At 43.5% G+C, this 19,822-nt stretch overlaps 1 protein-coding gene and 1 long non-coding RNA gene across 3 annotated transcripts in view; one reads left to right on the forward strand and one right to left on the reverse strand.

The window, feature by feature from the left end:
* Positions 1 to 19,822, forward strand: part of ESYT1 (extended synaptotagmin 1) — a 94,535-nt gene that overhangs the window by 48,519 nt on the left and 26,194 nt on the right. Inside the window, exons 9-16 of the mRNA XM_075852138.1 lie at positions 704 to 880; positions 1,417 to 1,499; positions 6,774 to 6,822; positions 6,898 to 6,987; positions 8,921 to 9,016; positions 13,435 to 13,506; positions 16,564 to 16,650; positions 16,738 to 16,887. Coding sequence (XP_075708253.1) covers positions 704 to 880; positions 1,417 to 1,499; positions 6,774 to 6,822; positions 6,898 to 6,987; positions 8,921 to 9,016; positions 13,435 to 13,506; positions 16,564 to 16,650; positions 16,738 to 16,887 — 804 coding nt within the window. The remainder of the gene's footprint in view (positions 1 to 703; positions 881 to 1,416; positions 1,500 to 6,773; positions 6,823 to 6,897; positions 6,988 to 8,920; positions 9,017 to 13,434; positions 13,507 to 16,563; positions 16,651 to 16,737; positions 16,888 to 19,822) is intronic.
* LOC142742420 (uncharacterized) lies at positions 67 to 9,223 on the reverse strand. Of its 2 annotated transcripts, XR_012881376.1 has the most exons (4): positions 9,131 to 9,223; positions 7,992 to 8,127; positions 1,382 to 1,491; positions 67 to 857 (listed from the first exon to the last, which is right to left on the reverse strand). It is a non-coding gene; the product is annotated as an uncharacterized LOC142742420 (long non-coding RNA). The 2 variants fall into 2 exon arrangements; XR_012881375.1 differs by lacking the exon at positions 7,992 to 8,127.

Genomic DNA, 19,822 nt, shown 5'->3' on the forward strand with positions numbered 1-19,822 from the left:
ATTGTGGGAAATATTTTGTCTTTGCTTTGCCTCACATGCACTCCTCAGACAACGGTAAAGGAACTGTTACAATCACAGCATTTAGCTTTATTGACCGATAAAAGTTTTAAAATAGAAATAAGTTTTGTGACCAATGAGGCAGCTCTTTGTTAGTATATATGTCAAGTATTTGTAAGATCAGATAAATCTTTGCATCCTAATAATTTTGATTTAAAAAAAAACATTCGGTAATTGCTGTGTATAGAATTCCCTAATATATTAATATGGGTTCACCAGAGTTCTCATTTGCCCTTATTTGAAATCAAAGGGCTATCCCATATTATGCACAGACAAGCTGGGGGCCTCTAGGGCATAGAATGTGGGGGTGTCTTCTGATTTGGACACCCCTCGTAAAGCCAGTGTGGACTGTTGCTTTAAAAAAAAAAAAAAATGCGGCTCCTACTCAAACCTGATCTGTCTTGTATTACATGGTCTGCCGATTGTCATGTATGGCCAACGTCTGCTTCCCACAGCAATCGCAGCTAATGAGCGGGGGGTTCCAGGAGCCGGTCCTCCTGCGATCAGCAAGGGGTTGTCTTGATAGCCCCTTTAATGTTTCTTTTCTATAGAAATCTTACGTTGCTTTTAATAACATGATTGCTGTCTCTAAGGCCAAAATGCTCAAAATTCATCACTCATATGCATGTTTCTCTGCTTCTTTCAGGGGATTGTGCGCATTCATCTTATAGAGGCCCGAAATCTCTCTCCTAAAGATTTTCAGATGGGGGGTTTGCTGTCAGGAAAATCGGATCCTTACGCCATTCTGCGTGTTGGGACACAGGTCTTCACCAGCCGCGTCATAAATGAAAATCTGAACCCTGTATGGAAAGAAATGTATGAGGTACAGCACATTGCGCCACAGTGGTCACAGCACGGACTTCTTCTAATAAACCCGAACCATGAAAATTTACCGTGTCAAATATTTTCTAAATTGACTTTGAACTATCCACAGTGCTATGAGGCTGTAAAGCTTTATGACCTCTTTTTTTTATATTTATGGCCTTGTCATATTTTCCCCTATTTATTTCAGTGGAAGAAAACACATTCCAGAAAAACCGCACTTTTAAAACCATAAACGCATGTGGTTGCTGGTTTCCATGGAAACAGAAATGCTTCTTGAAAAAAAAAAAGCAGCCTTGGATTGCCATAAAAAAATAAAAATTGCGTCAAGGTTTTATTGATGCAGTAGTTCTGTATTGCTCTGCTGCTATGTACATGAGCCCTAATATTCTTTATGATCTAAAGTTACCTTAATACTTAAAAATAATAAATTGTATCTAGTTAAGTTGTCACTTTAGTTTGAAGATCCCTATATCACATGTGCAGCTATGTAGTATGTTACTTTTCATCACATGGTCTTCTTGGTTCTTTGTACAGGTCATAGTACATGAAGTGCCGGGCCAAGAGCTTGAAGTGGAGTTGTTTGATAAGGACCCTGATCAAGATGATTTCCTAGGAAGGTGAGACGAAATAATCTTCAATTTCAAAATGCAATGATATTCATGGAGAATGAAACTGAACGTCTCCTAAATTAATAACTTGCATAATATCTTGTAGTTAGAGGTTTTCCCACCAAGGACATTTATGACATATCCACAGGATATGTCCTAAATGTCAGATAGATGTGGGTCCCATCTCTAGAACGGGGCCCCCTAAACCCGGTTCTACTGCTCTGTGTTGCGGCTGAAGCAGGTGAATCCTGACCATAAAGAAGGAAACAGCGTATCTCGCTGAGCTACGCTGTTTCCATCACTACCATAGAACTGAATAGTAGTTACAGAAAAAGCGTAGCTCGCATGCTATGCTGCTTCCTTAACTGCCATTCACTACTATGGAACTTACGGAAACAGCGTAGCTCAGCGAGATACACTGTTTTCCTAACTCCCGACCATAGAGTCAGGAAGTGTCCGGGAGGCAGCGAGAGTAGAATAGGGTTTAGGGGGCCCACATTCTTGATAGGTGCGGGTCTCAGAGATGGGACCCACATCTATCTGACATTTATGACATATCCAGTGGATATTTTATAAATGTCCCTCTGTGTTCACTATATATTCGAAGCATTTGTTTATTTACAGGCATTCTTTGCTTAGATGTGCTGAAAATAAAGCACCTTCAGAAATGAACTAGTCTGCGCCCCCTCAGAACATGTGATTGGATGAGAGGATTCAAGCACTTTATTGGGTTCAGGATCGGGCTATTTTGAGCTTTCCGGACCAGGCACCTTTTAGCCATTTTTAGCACGTGTTCGTTAAACGGCTATTACTTTGTATTTGTTTTACTGCTCGCGGGAAAAAGACGCCGACGCCTCCCATTGAAATCAATGGGACGCGTTTTCGGGCCGTTTTTGCCGCGTTTTGAGACGTGGTTTCCGCGTCAAAAAACTCGGCAAAATACTCCGTGTGAACATAGCCTTAGAGCCACAGTGTCGCTACTCACAACCACTTTAAGAACATCAGGATTTTTTATTTATTTTTTTAAACTTTATCAATATTTGCAATATGCCGACAAAACAAATAATTCATTACAAAAGTGTTTATGAAATGAGCTGACACATAACAATAATTTGTCAGTAAATGTGCAAAAAGTATAATATAATTTCTAGTTTACTATATAGGTCAGGGTTATTTAACTACTTTTAAATAAAGGTCCATTTACCAGGGGCTGTGGTCAGGTGAAGATCCGAGCTGAACACCAGTAGTAAAGAGGTTGTCTTTCTATCTTTTTGCAATCTTTGTCGCATTACCTACATCCAGATTTATGGTTTATTAGAGGGAAAACTGGCAACACTTCTCTTTCACCAGCCCTTTGATATTAGGTACAAAGGGAGTGACTGCCTTACCCTCAGGGGCAGATTTGGCACTTCTGGGGCCACAAGCAATATTAGGTCTGGTGGCCCTAAACAGACACCTGTAGAGAGTGCCCCCTGTAGATAGTCACCCCCTGTATAGTGCCACACACAGTTCCCTTTGTAAATAGTGCCACACACAGGGCCCCCTGTAGATACTGCCACAGTGCCCATGTAGATAATGCCCTCATTAGGAAATATTGCCCAAACAAAAAATACAAACGTGTACTCGCCCAGCCCCGTTCCCACAATGAACGGAGCTGGACAGCAGGCATCCTCGGCCTCGTTAGGCTTGCTGCCTATGAGACTCCAATTTGGGACCCTTGTGTAGGCTGGCGTGACGCAGTGACGTCATTGTGCTGGCCTGTGCAGGGATCCTGACCCAGCGTAGCCTAGTGGAGCAGGGAGCTGATATCTCCCTGCTCCACCGTAGTTTTCAATTGTATCTGAGCCCTGAGGATGCAGATACAATTGAATGTGGCAGTCGCCCGTGGCATCGGGCCAAAATTCTGTGCTCCTGCTTCAGATGCCCGGTGCTAGCGACCGGTCTGATCCGCCAGTTGAGGACCCTGATATAGATTATTTTATTATTGTCTAATAACCTTGTTGCAAGGTTTGCTGTATTTAAATCCTTGTAGTATTCCGTCCTGGTCAGATATTTCAGAAATTGAGATATCCGCAGAGTAAACCATCTGTGGATACCACGGAGGTGTCCTCTTTAACCTTGCACACTTCTTGCAGATCATGGCTTTTCTCATAAAACTTGATCCTTGTGCTCGTCTATGGTGCGGTTTCCTTCGACCCTATTTATTGACTTGGGTATGTTGTCTGTATATAGGGTGGTGTTATTAGTGCACCATAGCAACCAATTAACAAGGCTTTTACTTTAGAAATGTGATAAAACTATGCAAATGTTAGATTTGGATATGATTCAGCATAAATTTTCATCTAAATTCAATGGGAATATTCATTTATCTTTAGTTAGTGGGACCAAGATACAAACATAACATTATATACCAGCATGCAGGCATAGTTATTTGTAAATTACATGTTCTCTTATCTTTGATCTGCAGGCTGTGACATTATACATTGAAATATGTAGAAGCAGGTTGTGTAAAACCTCCCTTCAGTGCCCTACGGTTATTTTTGTTTTGCTAAACACATATGTAGACAGAACTCTAAGTTCCTGTTCACATATTGACCCGCTTCAAATCAATTTACCTAATATAGATATTACTGCGCATTTGTTGTGAATCTTTTTTTTCTGTGCGTTCTACAGAGATGTCACCACTAGACCCCAAATAATAAGGCAAATAAGCCCGTAATGCTATGTAAAAGAGCAGAAATGTATGCAATGATAATTGAACATGATAATTGAACCATGCTATAGAGCAGGGGTCTCAAGCACGCGGCCCCTGAGGCTGTCATATGCGGCCCGCGGGACACAGAGCCGCTAATACAGGCTCTGCTCCGGGACACTGTGGAATTCCCTGACATCGCTGTCCATATATGGACACACGATGTCTGGAGCTTCCCCAGCGCGGAGTCCCGGGCTCTACAGAGCATCTACAGAGGGCACTGTGGGCAGCATCTACAGAGGGCACTGTGGGCAGCATCTACAGAGGGCACTGTGGGCAGCATCTACAGAGGGCACTGTGGGCAGCATCTACAGAGGGCACTGTGGGCAGCATCTACAGAGGGCACTGTGGGCAGCATCTACAGAGGGCACTGTGGGCAGCATCTACAGAGGGCACTGTGGGCAGCATCTACAGAGGGCACTGTGGGCAGCATCTACAGAGGGCACTGTGGGCAGCATCTACAGAGGGCACTGTGGGCAGCATCTACAGAGGGCACTGTGGGCAGCATCTACAGAGGGCACTGTGGGCAGCATCTACAGAGGGCACTGTGGGCAGCATCTACAGAGGGCACTGTGGGCAGCATCTACAGAGGGCACTGTGGGCAGCATCTCCAGAGGGCACTGTGGGCAGCATCTCCAGAGGGCACTGTGGGCAGCATCTCCAGAGGGCACTGTGGGCAGCATCTCCAGAGGGCACTGTGGGCAGCATCTCCAGAGGGCACTGTGGGCAGCATCTCCAGAGGGCACTGTGGGCAGCATCTCCAGAGGGCACTGTGGGCAGCATCTCCAGAGGGCACTGTGGGCAGCATCTCCAGAGGGCACTGTGGGCAGCATCTCCAGAGGGCACTGTGGGCAGCATCTCCAGAGGGCACTGTGGGCAGCATCTCCAGAGGGCACTGTGGGCAGCATCTCCAGAGGGCACTGTGGGCAGCATCTCCAGAGGGCACTGTGGGCAGCATCTCCAGAGGGCACTGTGGGCAGCATCTCCAGAGGGCACTGTGGGCAGCATCTCCAGAGGGCACTGTGGGCAGCATCTAGAGGGCTCTGTGTCACTATCTTAAAAGGGGCTGCCCAATCTTGACATTTGTGTGTCTGCCAAACGCTGCCAACTAAGCCGCCGGACTGCATTTAGCGACACTTTAAGTGGAAAACTGGATTGTTGAAATGCGGCCCGTCAACTTCTAATTTTTTCTATATGTGGCCCGGCCGAGTTTGAGACCCCTGCTATAGAGCTATCTCACTATGAAATGAATGATTTATGTTTAATCCCTTTTATTAAAGATTTTACAAATAAAATACAAACCAGTGCAAAATTTAATAAAAGTACAAAATGTACAAAAACAAATGAGTAGGATAACTGAGGCCCGAATAGTGAATACAGTATTATAGAAAACATATTGTCATCTATGCTAAGATAGGAATACCAAGTACTTAAACATGTGTATGAGTAATACTGTAGAATGTGAACCATAAATCAGTCCTTTTAATATGGAATGACTCAGAAGTGCAAGGTAAACTGTGCCAGTAGAAACAAGACGAAGTAAATAAAGAACAACCTAAAAGGTCCTTCAAAACAAAACGTTTAAAAAAAAAAAAGGTGGGGGGAGGGTGGGCAGGATCCAATGTGACTTAGAGGACCTGTCATGGCGTTTTTTTGTTTTTTTAAACCACATACCTCCCCTTATTCCTGGTGTACTCTCGATTCCATCGTTGTAATTTAAAAATGTTTGGAACACCCGTTCTCCCACTACGGCCCCTGATCCGCTTAGCGCCTAATATGCTAATGTTGATGAAAGGTACAGAGTGGAGGAGACCGTATCTCTCCATATAGAGCGGACAGCCTCACAGTGATGCAGAAGACCCGATCTGATTGGACAGTGCCATAGTAATGTAGGAGGCGACGCCTACTAAGGAGAGATGAGGTCACATCCTCTCTGTACCTTTACCCAAAATTAGCATATTAGGCGCCAAATGGAAAAGGTGCCTTAGCGGGACAACAGGAGGGCCAAAAAATGTTAAATTACATTGCTGGAATCGAGAGGATGCTTGGAATAAGGCGAGGTATGTGGTTTAAAACATGACGTCCTCTTTAAAACGCAGAAAAATCAGCAGAAGACCTGAATGAATACATCCAGACCAAATGCGTCAAATTGATAATTGCAGTCCCATAGGTAACCCAATACACCTCACATTGAAAAATGGGGGTGGACAATTCGACAGGGTATAAGAACTATACGAGTAGAGAAAGAGCTGCAAGTTTACATGCTTGATGTAGATTATTTATATGTGTGTTTTATATGTTAAATATATATATGTGGTGTGTGACGTGATTTTGTATTTTTTTTCATGATGTAAGACATTATTACAATTGCCACTATTGTCTCTCATTTTATCAAGTAACTGAACGTCTATAATCATTTTTGGGAATTGTGTATTTTGTTCTATTCTATTGCTCAACTAATTTAATTTTTTTTTAAAAATTGCAATTGTTTTTGCAGCTCAGTATAAATCATCATGTTTTCCCTCCTTTAGAATGAAGTTAGATCTCGGCGAGGTGAAGAAAGCTCAAATACTTGACAAGGTAAGAATCCTGTGACAGAGCAAAACCACAAGAAAATTGTAACCTCCATGTATCTCATGGTTTCTCTCTTCTCAGTGGTACCAACTCAATAATACCAAAAGCGGGAAGATACATCTCAGACTGGAATGGCTTACTCTTCTGCCCAATACTTCCCAACTGGAGCAGGTAAAGAATCGTTCCTGTAATTTGGGGTGTGCTGCTTATTTTTATGTAAGAGTGTAAAAGTAGCTTAATGGCTTGGTTTACACTTGATGAACTTACCTATATAGAATTGAAATGTATACAATTCATTAGAATAATATGTATGGCACTTGTGATCTGAACCACTCCTTTTACCAGTGGGGCTTTCTTGTGAGACGACAGGGAAGAGTAACAAATTTAAATATCCCAGCTAGACTGTCAGGAGGCACAGTCCTAGTCTGCTGCGCCAAAGACATACAATCGTGTTTTTTTTATTTATTTGTCCGCCCTGTTTATTAGCCTCCCCCAATAAAATAAGCATGCATGCCACCCACCCCCCCCCCCCCCCCCCCAGTCAAGCTTGCATGTTTATGGTGAGGTGAAGAGCAGCAACTGTTGGCCAAATAAGCACTTAGTTGAGCGTTGTCTAAAGTGTAGGGACGTCTTTACACTGCTTTTAAAGGCCCTTTTTACACAAACCAATGATCGGGCAATTGAGCGTTTTATACAAACGCTTGTTCCTAATCATTGGCATGTGTAAACAAGGCAACGGTCAGCCGATGATTCAGCAAATGCTTGGTCATCGGCTGTTCTTTTATTTTTTCATTAGATACATTTTTATTGAAAATGTTAACGTTTACAATCACTAAGCGTTCGTTCACATCTGCGCTAGGGTCCCGATGCGTCGGAGCTTTCTGTCGGAACGGGACCCTGACTGACACAAACCTTTGGTTTCCGTTCGTGTCAGTCAGGGTCCCGTTCCGACGGAAAGCTCTGATGGAACGTCGGAACAGGACCCTGGCGCAGATGTGAACAAAGCCTAACAAACAAAAGTTTCTGATGTCTTCAGGGTCGTGAATGTGCTTATCTGTGACAGTCTTTCATCAAGTTACAAAACATCCTAAATTTCAAACGCATGTAAACGGAGGTAGATTACCCAATAAAAAGATAAGGCACATAGGAGTATAATAATATCAAACAGTGGCTACCAAGATATGAAAATGTGTAGTTGGAAGTTTTGAAACTGTTGTTATCCGAGTAGCCGTCGGGTATTTTTGAGGAAAGATGTGTAGGTACAGCAAACAGAATTTTGAGGGATCAGTCAAACCCATCTCACCCATCTCACTGAAAAACAGAAAAATAAAGCTCAGGCCGCTAGATAAGGATCTATTCACACGGTGTTTGCAGTATTCATCGGTAGGTTTTCCCAACTTATACCTGCAATAAATTTCACTTTATTGGCATACAATTCCATTCAATGCCCATATGCGCCCATGTTACACAAAAAAAAACTATGCCGCGTGGTACTGTATATAATTATTATTTTTTTTATATGGGATGCCTCTGTATGGAATAGAGCAGCAGGCTACTTTTTTCCTTATAGTTGAAAAAAGTTATACTGACGTATACCAGCCTGACAGAGGCCAAAAGGACACTCTTTTGGCCTCCGTCTGAAAATGAGTTCCTATGGTTACGTTTTACTTATGCACCAGGAGCTTTCCTGGCACGCACACCAAACGAAACATGGTGTGATTTAGGCCTAAACTGTATTAAGAAATGTATTGACACAGAACTTTGCATATAAAAATCATATGAAGATAAAAAGTGCAGATACACTTTTAGGGCCTGTTCACATCACCGTTGCCCTCCCGTTGAGGGGTTCCGTCGGAGGTTTCCGTCGGGTTAACTAACTCCTCAACGGAAAGGAATGGAAGCTTAGGTTTCCGTTTGCCTTTCCGTTGGGGGTTTCCATCGGGTTAACCCCTCAACGGAAGGGCAACGGTGATGTGAACACAGCCTTAAGATGGCTTTAGATATTTATTTTAGATCCTGCAAATTTAACTACAATCTCATGTTTATGTACACTGTAAGTTCTGTGCTTGCTGTTTTTCACATCTTTGTTTGCTTACCTCTTCAGGTAATGAAAATGAACAAGGAGATAACATCGAAAACAAATGAAGGACCTTCTGCTGCTATTCTCATAGTATACTTGGACCGGGCAGATGAGCTCCCTGTAAGTGAACATGTAGGCAAACACCATTTGTCTGCACACAGTTTAAATGGACACTAAGTTTTTTAACAACCTTTGCTGATCTGATAGTATAGAACAACTTTGTCATTTACTTACTGTTAAAATGTTGTTGTTTTTATCCATGCAAATTCTGTGTGAAATGACTGCCATTCCCTTCCCCTGTAATCTGCTATCCACCTCCTTCCTGCTGTCAAGCAAAGTCCATCCCTGGTTACAGAGCAGAGGAGACAGGTAGTGGGGGGGTGTCTCTTCATAGCCTGCCTATAAAAGATTATGGAGAGGGGAGGAGGGAGGAGGGAGGAGGGAGTGAGAGACAGAATCATAAACACGTTGCCCATAGACATCTGGGGAGGGGGGAGCAGGAGCAGAGAGGAGACAAAGGCACACACACAGACTGCTGCAGCTTCTGATCAGTGTTCTATCTTCCCCAGTGCTGGACTCGCATCTATAATGCTCAGTACTGCTGTATAATGTTCTCCATGTTGCTTCAGCTTTTATTTTTATATATATATATATATATATATATATATATATATATATATATATATATATATATGTGTGATAGGAGAGCAGGATTCACCTCTTCTATGTGTGGAATGTATAGAACATATAATAGCAGTTAGGCTCCGCCCACTAGCTCAGACAAAGCTGAGAATTGGAGATGGAGCCTGCAGAGGGGAAAACTGCTAGAATATGTAGAATACAAGTCCTATAATGATGAGTAATTGTGTTATTCCTCATGTACACACGCATGACAGCTTATCCTGAAAAGTTAGGTACGCTTTAACATAAATTTGGCCATTGATAAAAAATGGAATTTTGTCTGATCAAGATTATAAGGAAAGTGATCCATTACACATAACACATTGAAATTAAGGGGGCGTCTGTTGATTCAATCAAAGCACAGAGTCCTATTTGGTGCAGCTATGGAAATAAGAGGAGGTCTCGGTCAGTGGACCATAATGTATTATTTCAATATACCCTAATGGAGCGTTTTACAAGGGATCGTCCTTAACAGACCCTTTAAACATATCTAAAACATTTTTATGTAATTTTCATATAAAAGTTATCACCATACAGACAATGGATGAGAGCAATGAGCAGTGTAGCAGCTTACCCGATACCCAGGAACATGAATAAAATATGTTTTACATAATGGGTAATATTGCACATATTATGCGTTACAAGTAAGTTGCACATAAAATGACTAGTAAACCTAATCTGGTCAATTCTGAATTCTGTAGCAAACTATGGTGGAGTGTGCAGGCTGTGAAGTGGCTTTCAAGTTTCTCTATCTACAGAGAGAGATCAAACAACTGTAAAACCTATTTTTAGAAAAACGACAGAACTTTTATTTTCTAAGGATAACCCTGAAGCTTGCGTGTTCTTTTACCATGAACATAATAAAAATGCTGCACATTACAAATGTTCACCACCCTTGTATTGCCATGGCTGTCATTTTTTGTTGACATGAGTTTGCTTCACTTCAAGGCTGCCACTAAATTCTGTTTAGGGTCTGTGAGAGTGACATTTATAGACAAAGAGCCACTTGTATCAGACGAGATCATTTGCATTCCAGCCTTTTAGCTGTCAAACAAGTCAGAGCGGAGAAAACAATAAAATCCATTTTACAGTGTAATACTTTTAGATTACTGGTGTAATATCCAGTCACTTCATACTTTAGCTGGTCAAATCTGCTTTTGTGACTATCATTTGCGCTAAAGGTCAAGTGTCATGAGGCAGATTCACTATAAACAGTGGGGGGGATTTACTAATATTATCTAAAGGCCCTTTTACACCGGCCGATAATCGGCCGGTGCAGCGAGCACCGATCAACGAGACATCGTTGATCGGCACTCGTTTGCTCCTGTCACACGGAGCTATGGATGGGGGTCACTCATCCCCATACGTTATGTATATTCAGATCGCTCGTCCCCATACATTATCATCATGTCGGCAGCGCATCTCCCTGTTTACACAGAGATGTGCTGTCGACAACGATAATATTTAACTTTTTTAAAACGATCCGATCAGCAGATGATCGAGCGTTTGCTCATTCATCTGCTGATCGCTGCCCTGTTTACACAAGAAAATAATCGGTAACGAGCGTTCTAAGAACACTCGTCTGCACAATAATCGCCCAGTGTAAAACCCCCTTAACCCCTTAGTGACCAGCCTATTTTAGGCCCTAATGACCAAGCTATTTTATTCGTTTTTCTATAGTCGCATTCAAAGAGCTATAACGTTCTTATTTTTCGTCTACATAGCTGTATGAGGACTTGTTTTTTGCGGGATTAGTTGTGCTTTTTAATGGCACCATTTTTGGGTACATATAATTTTTATATTAACTTTTATTAACCTTTTTGGGGGGGATTATAAAAAAAAACTGAAATTCCGCCATTGTTCTATGCGTTTTTAAATTGACGCCGTTCACTGTGCGACGTAATTAACATGTTACCTTTATTCTATGGGTCGGTACGATTACAGCGATACCACATATGTGGAGGTTTTTTTATGTTTTACGACTTTTGCACAATAAAAACACTTTTGAACTAAAATTATTTGCTTTGGCCTCGTCGCTTTCCAAGAGCCGTAATTTTTTTATTTTTCCATCAATGTAGTGATTTTTTGGGCTTGTTTTCTGCGGGACAAGACGTAGTTTTGAATGGTACTGTTTTGGGGTGCATGGGACTTATTGATTCATTTTTATTATGACTTTTTTGGGGGGCAATGAAAAAAAATTGCAATTTCGCCATGGTTTTTTGCGTTTTTTTTTTTACGGTGTTCACTTTGCGTTTTAAATTACATATTAACTTTATTAATGGAGTCATTACGGTCGCGGCGATACCACATATGTGTACTTTTTTTTTTTTTTTTTACACTTTTACTAAATAAAACCACTTTTTATGGAAAAAAAGGTTTTTTGTTTTTTTTTACTGTACTTTTTATTAATAATCTTTATTTCACTTTGATGACTTATTTGATTAGTCCCACTAGGGGACTTTACTGTGCGATGTTTCGATCGCTGCTATAATGCTCTGGTATACTTCGTATACCAGAGCATTATTGCCTGTCAGTGTAAATCTGACAGGCAATCTGTTAGGACGTGCCTCCGGCGTGTCCTAACAGGAATATGTCCAGGGCAGACCTGGGGGCTTTTATCAGGCCCCCGGCTGCCATGACACCCCATCGGAGACCCGCGATTTCATTCGCGGGCCGCCGATGGGTGACAAAGTGACAAAGGCCGCCGATGGGTGTAAACAAAGTTAAATGCCGCGGTCGCTATTGACGGCGGCATTTAACGGGTTAAACGGCCGCGATCGAAGTAAACTTCGATCGCGGGCGTTGGAGCAGGAGCTCAGCTGTCATCAGACAGCAGAGCCCCGGGTCCTGCCTGCACGGGAGACCCGTGCAGGACTTAGACTAGGCTGACGTGAAAAGGCGTCAGCCTAGCCTAAAGCCCATTAGTGACCGACGTAAAAAGGCGTATTAGTGGTCACTAAGGGGTTAAGTTTTAGACCGTGTAAACTTAGACAAGACAATCAGACTATGCGCCAATTTTATCAAAGTGCATGCTGCATGATAAATTTGGCGCATTTAGCTAGACAATTTTTTATCTTCTTTTTGCCACTTATAAGTTAGATCCGTTTATGCCAGGTTTTTTGTGCCAACCTTATGGCGCAGTGTAAAATTTAAGCCACACCCCTTTTGCTAGAACTTACCCCTTTCCCGCTAACCCACATCCCCTTGTTGTGCATGTTGAAAAAAATGGCTAAAACTGTGAAGAATGACGCACGTCATGTACGCCGAAATTCTGGCTCAATTTGAATTGTAAACCTGCCCCAGTCTGTACATACAAAATGTTTGTAAAGGGTTAAACTAGTGGGTACTAGTGGATTTTGCTATATTTTTCTTTTTTTATGTAGCAGTGATGAAGCTTTGCACTTTTCCACAACACTGTGAACATAGCCATAGGTGGCTAAGGCTAGAGTCGCACCACGTATGTGGACTGCGTTCAGTGAGACAAGTTGAAACTGGCATACCGTTTCATACGTCTGGCATTGACTCCTGCTGAACGTCAACCCAAACGTGAAGTGTACCTAGCCTGACCTAGTTTTGTGGTCCTTCTGTTAAAAAATTCTTTACATTTTTGTTTTGTATGACCTCATTATTGTAATGGTATCTGGCATGGGATATCAAGTCTCATGTAACTAGTTTTGTATAAAGAAATGACCAGTGTTTCCTGCGATTACCCTGAGGTAAAAATTATCTCCTAACCGCTTTCAGTATCAATTGATAAAGAGGTTGTGACTTTTTACCTGATAACAAGACTTAATATTATCGTTTTCACACTGCTTTATATAATTTGTGGTCCTTTTTTTTTTTTTTTTTTTTTTTAGTTAAAGAAGGCAGTAAAACAGACAAATCCTATGGTACAGTTATCAATACAGGACGTGACGCAGGAAAGCAAGGTACGTAACAGTCGGAGCAGGAACATTCAATCACCCCAAAGTAGGCAGCGGAGAAACAATGTATGGCCCCCGAGTATCAACAAAGGTCTAAAGCAGGGGTCTCAAACTCGGCCGGGTAAGTGGGCCGCATATAGAAAAAATGGGAAGTTGACGGGCCGCATTACTTTCAAAAATTTGATACAATACAAAATTATTGTTAATCAATTAGTTATTTGAACTACTATAACACTATATTACTAGAATAATAATACTACATTACTATAATAGCGCTAGGTTTAAAATTTGAGATATTTCTCCACGTGTTTATTTCAATAATCCAGCTTTCCAGTTTAAGTGTCGCTAAATGCAGTCCGGCGGCTCAGTTAGCACACATGTCAAGATTGGGCAGCCCATTTTTAGATGCTGCCGCAGTGCCCTCTGTGGATGCTGCCGCAGTGCCCTCTGTGGATGCTGCCGCAGTGCCCTCTGTGGATGCTGCCGCAGTGCCCTCTGTGGATGCTGCCGCAGTGCCCTCTGTGGATGCTGCCGCAGTGCCCTCTGTGGATGCTGCCGCAGTGCCCTCTGTGGATGCTGCCGCAGTGCCCTCTGTGGATGCTGCCGCAGTGCCCTCTGTGGATGCTGCCGCAGTGCCCTCTGTGGATGCTGCCGCAGTGCCCTCTGTGGATAATGCAACACACCCCTAGATAAGGCCGCAGTGCCCTCTGTGGATAATGCAACACACCCCTAGATAAGGCCACAGTGCCCTCTGTAGATAAGGCCACAGTGCCCTCTGTAGATAAGGCCACAGTGCCCTCTGTAGATAAGGCCACAGTGCCCTCTGTAGAGAAGGCCACAGTGCCCTCTGTAGAGAAGGCCACAGTGCCCTCTGTAGAGAAGGCCACAGTGCCCTCTGTAGAGAAGGCCACAGTGCCCTCTGTAGAGAAGGCCACAGTGCCCTCTGTAGAGAAGGCCACAGTGCCCTCTGTAGAGAAGGCCACAGTGCCCTCTGTAGAGAAGGCCACAGTGCCCTCTGTAGAGAAGGCCACAGTGCCCTCTGTAGAGAAGGCCACAGTGCCCTCTGTAGAGAAGGCCACAGTGCCCTCTGTAGAGAAGGCCACAGTGCCCTCTGTAGAGAAGGCCACAGTGCCCTCTGTAGAGAAGGCCACAGTGCCCTCTGTAGAGAAGGCCACAGTGCCCTCTGTAGAGAAGGCCACAGTGCCCTCTGTAGAGAAGGCCACAGTGCCCTCTGTAGAGAAGGCCACAGTGCCCTCTGTAGAGAAGGCCACAGTGCCCTCTGTAGAGAAGGCCACAGTGCCCTCTGTAGAGAAGGCCACAGTGCCCTCTGTAGATAATGCAACACACCCCTAGATAATGCCAGTGTCCTCTGTGGAGGCTGCCACAGTGCCCTCTGTAAAGGCTGCCCCAGTGATGTCAGGGGCTTGCCAAGAGCTGGAGTCCCAGGCAGAGCGCTAGTAGGCTCTTCCTGGGACTCCAGCTGTGCTCCTGACATCACTGGGACTCCTGCTCTGGGGAAGCCCCTGACATCATTGTCGATGTATGGACAGCGATGTCAGAGGCTTCCCCAGAGTCCCGGAGCAGAGCCGATAATAGCGTTCTGCCCGGGACTCCGCTCTGGGGAAGACCCTGACACACTGTCCATATATGGGCAGCGATGTCAGGGAATTCCACAGAGTCCCGGAGCAGAGCCGACACCAGCGCTCTGCTCGGGACTCCGGCTCTGGGGAAGCCCCAGACATCGCTGTTCATATGTGGACAGCGATGTCAGGGAATTCCACAGAGTCCAGGAGCAGAACCGACACCAGCGCTCTGCTCCGCTCTGGGCAAGACCCTGACACACTGTCCATATATGGGCAGCGATGTCAGGGAATTCCACAGAGTCCCGGAGCAGAGCCGACACCAGCGCTCTGCTCGGGACAACGGCTCTGGGGAAGCCCCAGACATCGCTGTTCATATGTGGACAGCGATGTCAGGGAATTCCAGAGTCTCGGAGCAGAGCCGATACTAGCGGCTCTGTGTCCCGCGAGCCGCAGATGACAGCCCCAGGGGCCGCATGCGGCCCGCGGGCCGCTTGCTTGAGACCCCTGGTCTAAAGCATCAGTATATCAAACTCGCCCTACAATATTCTTAGCTTAAACCGGATGAACATACGGTGTCTTGTGTCATCTGATCACGGTGCGTTATTCACAATGCACAGCACGGATGTGACAATGTAAGGCTCTGTTCACATCAGCGTTTTTTTATATCTATGCTATTTCCGATGCAACAGTCTGCAACATTGGAGCAAATTTATTAATACTGACCTAAACAAAGACAGGATAAAACTTGACCAGACACGGCGCAATGGCGTACACTGTATGATAAATTTGACGCAACTAGAATGTTTTAAAAACTCTGTAGGGAGTTGTAAAAAATGTCAAAAACATAATTTGGCGCATGACATATACTCCACTTTTTTGGCACAATTTGTGCCAGATTTCTGGCGCTTTAGGCTTCGTAAATCTCCCTTATTTTTTTTCCCTCTAAAACAATAGGTGCTATTATACGCCACTGACATCTGTCCGGGTTATTTGGGATACATTTGGAAATGGATCCGCCGTACCAGTCATTGCTTTGTTTAGAACGGAAGCCATGATGGATTGTAATCTGAATGGAGATTAAAGGGGGTTTTACACTGGGCAATTATCGTGCAGACGAGCGTTAATATAACGCTCGTTGCCTATAATTGCTCTGTGTAAACAGGAGAACGATCAGAAGATGAACGAGCAAATGCTCGATCAACTGCTGGTTGTATAGTCTTAGAAAAGTAAAAGATTATCGGTCGGTAGCACATCTCTGTGTAAACAAGGAGGCGCGCTGCGGACATGATAATAATGGAGGAGGACGAACGATCGGAGTAACGACCGCTCGTCCCCATCCATAGCTCCGGGTGACAGGAGCAAGCGAGCGCCGATGTAAAAGGGCCTTAACAAAGTGTTGTTGTGTATAGTTGATTTTACCATGTTTTGCCTCTTATGTTTATAGCAGTGAAGTAATGCACTATGGTGTTTGATCCCGCAGACTGTGTACAACACAAACAGTCCTGTTTGGGAAGAGCCGTTCCGATTCTTTCTACGTAATCCTAGCCTTCATGACCTTGACATACAGGTGAGGTCAGATATTTCCAAGTACTACTTTCTGGACTCTGCTAGTTGTCATGCTGGGTTAGAAAAAGATGTGTTTGTTTATTACCAGGTGAAGGATGATGATCGGCAGCACTCTTTGGGCTCATTGTCCATTCCATTAGGGAGGATCCTTTCTGCTGATCAATTGACGTTAGACCAGTGGTTTCAGCTTGAGAACTCTGGACAAAGAAGCAGGATCTATCTGAAGCTTGTTATGAGGGTAATACTGATATCAGTCAAGTCTAGACACTTACATTTAACTTACAATTCACCTTACAGCCATTGTTAATCTTGGGCACTTTTGATGGTTTTCAGTTTAGCCTATTATCTAATTTCTATGGGATCTGCCAGAAACTCCGCTACCCATATTAGCGAAGAAAAACTAGCGTAATTACAAAGTATGTGGCGTGTGTGGTATAGATCACTTTTGGTGAACCTAAACGTATATGATAGGGAATTGCATAAATAACAAAACCAATACTATACTTGTTAGTGACCGTCTGTATTTTGTTTGCAAATATGCCTGGCAATGGTAGGGTTTTATTAAATCCGTGCAACCTATCCAGTGGGTCACTCATACTTGTAATAGGAGCTGTTCAGATAATCCAGTGTATGTTAGGGCACTGTTGTTTTAACCGGTTAAGGACTAGGCTGTTTTACAGCTAAATGACCAGAGCAAATTTCACAATTTTGCTATGCGCTTCTTTAGATGACTATAACTCTGTAGGTGAATAAAGTTCATCTTTGAATTTTACACTCTTTTTAAAGGACAGATAGGGCTTTGTTTTAGTGGCATTTGTCAGTATATATCATTTTTATTTTTTTCTCTAAAGTGGGCAAAATTGGAAAAAAATGCAAGAATTTAGCAAATGCGTCAGTTTAGGCTAGTATTTTTCACACACGGTATAGTCCACGGACAAAATTCATCTCCTTTCACGTTCTTCCACTTCTCCCGTGCATGGGGATACCAAATATGTGTGCCTTATTCGCTGTGCGGGCATGTGCCAGGGCTTGGCATAAAAGGAGGCTTTTTGGCCTTTTCGGTCCAGGAATTTTGCATTTGATTTTAGAGCCGCATACTGTTTTCTGGGGGGCGTAATGCTGCTGAAACATTAGAAACACCCCATAAATGACTTCATTCACACAAGTAGACCCCACAAGGTTTTCTTCAAGGGGTTTATCATATTTTTAGACAGTCCAGTTTTCTTCTGAAAGTTTCTTGAATAAGATGGAACAAAATAAAATCAGCACTTTTTTAGCAAATGCTTCAGTTTATACCAGCATTTTTCACACACGGTATAGACCACGGTCAAAATTAATCTCCGTTCACATTCTGCCACTTCTCCCGTGCACGGGGATACCAAATATGTGGCCTTATTTATCACATAGAGATGTAGGAGGGCGGAGGATAGAAGAAGATTATTTCACATATCGCTTTTTTTCAAAGCTGGTTTTACAAAACTCAACAGAGTTTCTATAACACTTCCAAAATATCTGCTCTTGAAGCAGAAATCCCAAAATATTCATCTAGGGGTATAATGGGAATTTATTTTTTGGGGTTTTCTAAAATAAGAAATTGCAGCTTAATGCAAATGGAGCTCTCCAGCAGATGAACTTTAGAAAACATCAAACATGACATCCACCCCCCACCCATTCCCTCCCTCACCCTTGGAGTAAAATCATGGGAAAAATAAAAACGTAATGTAGGGCAAATATATTTTCAACAAATTAACTAAAATCTAATAATTCAGAACAGTGCGGTATTTTTTAAAACATGGCTCAATGCACAGGCCTGGTTGCGAGGGACATGAGGGACAGAAATATCGGGAATCTTTGCTGTGCCCGTCTTTTCTGCAGACGCGGCACTTTTTCTGGGGGTTGCTTCTGGTTGCTGTTGGGGGAATCCGACTGATGAAGTGTCTTTCAGTCAGTCGCGTGACATCCTCAGACTGGGGGCATTCTCGGGTGTCCTGAACATCAAAAATGAGGCCTTCAATAATTTTTCCCTGGAAATCCAGGTATGTGTCTCTGCCTCTGTTTTTTTTGTAGAGCACGAATGAGTTGTGGATGGCCACCTGTAACAAATAAATGGCCACTTTTTTGTACCAGGTTTTAGTTTTGCGTTTTACTAAATAGGGCTGTAAAACCTGGTCGCTTAAATCCACCCCCCCCCATGTACTTGTTATATTCGGACACGCTCACTGGTTTGTGCTTGTCCGATGTTGCCCCTCTTTCCCTCACTGCCACTGTTCCTGCGGTATGAATCGTGATTAGCACATACACATCTTTGCGATCCCTGTACTTGACCGCCAGCATTTCTTCAGATGCATAAGCACAGGAGTCCCCCTTTACCATGCGCTTCCCCACTAATTGCTGTGGAAAACCAATTCTGTTTTTGCGCATGGTACCACATGCCCCAGTCCTTGCAGCATGCAAATGCCTAAACAGGGGCACACTTGAATAAAAATTATCACCGTACAGGTGGTACCCCTTGTGAAGCAGAGGCTGCATTATCTCCCACACGATCTTACTGCTGGTGGAAAGATCAGGGGGGCATCCAGGAACATTTATTGTGCGGTCCCGCCCTTCATAAATTCTGAAGGCGGTGGTATATCCTGACCCGCTTTCACACAATTTGTAGAGCTTAACACCATATCTTGCCCTTTTTGAAGGTAGATATTGGCGAAAGCTAAGTCTGCCATGAAAGTTGAGGAGGGATTCGTCCACACTTACATTCTGCTCAGGGGTGTAGAGTTGCAGAAATAAATTATTCAGGGAATTTATTAGCGGTCTTATTTTGAACAACCGATCCCGGTTTGCATCGGTACTTGGGGGGGCCTGTGCGTTGTCATTGAAGTGGAGGAACCTCATTATTGTCTCATAACAAGACCTGGGCATTACTGCAGAATATACTGGGGTGGCTTGGGTGGGTCTTGTTGACCAGTAAGACCTAATGGAGGGCTTTTTGACAATACCCATATTTAGGGTGAGCCCCAAAATTTTTTTTAATTCCTGCAAATTGGTGGGCGTCCAATCTCTGGCATGGGTGGATGAAGGTTTCTGCCTTATATATTGCGTGGCATATAAATTTGTTTCGTGGACAATCTGATTTAGGATGTCGTCCGTTATAAATAAATGGAAGTAATCCATTTGGA

This window comes from Rhinoderma darwinii, chromosome 2, assembly GCF_050947455.1.
Source record: "Rhinoderma darwinii isolate aRhiDar2 chromosome 2, aRhiDar2.hap1, whole genome shotgun sequence".
Taxonomy (NCBI): Eukaryota; Metazoa; Chordata; class Amphibia; order Anura; family Rhinodermatidae; genus Rhinoderma; species Rhinoderma darwinii.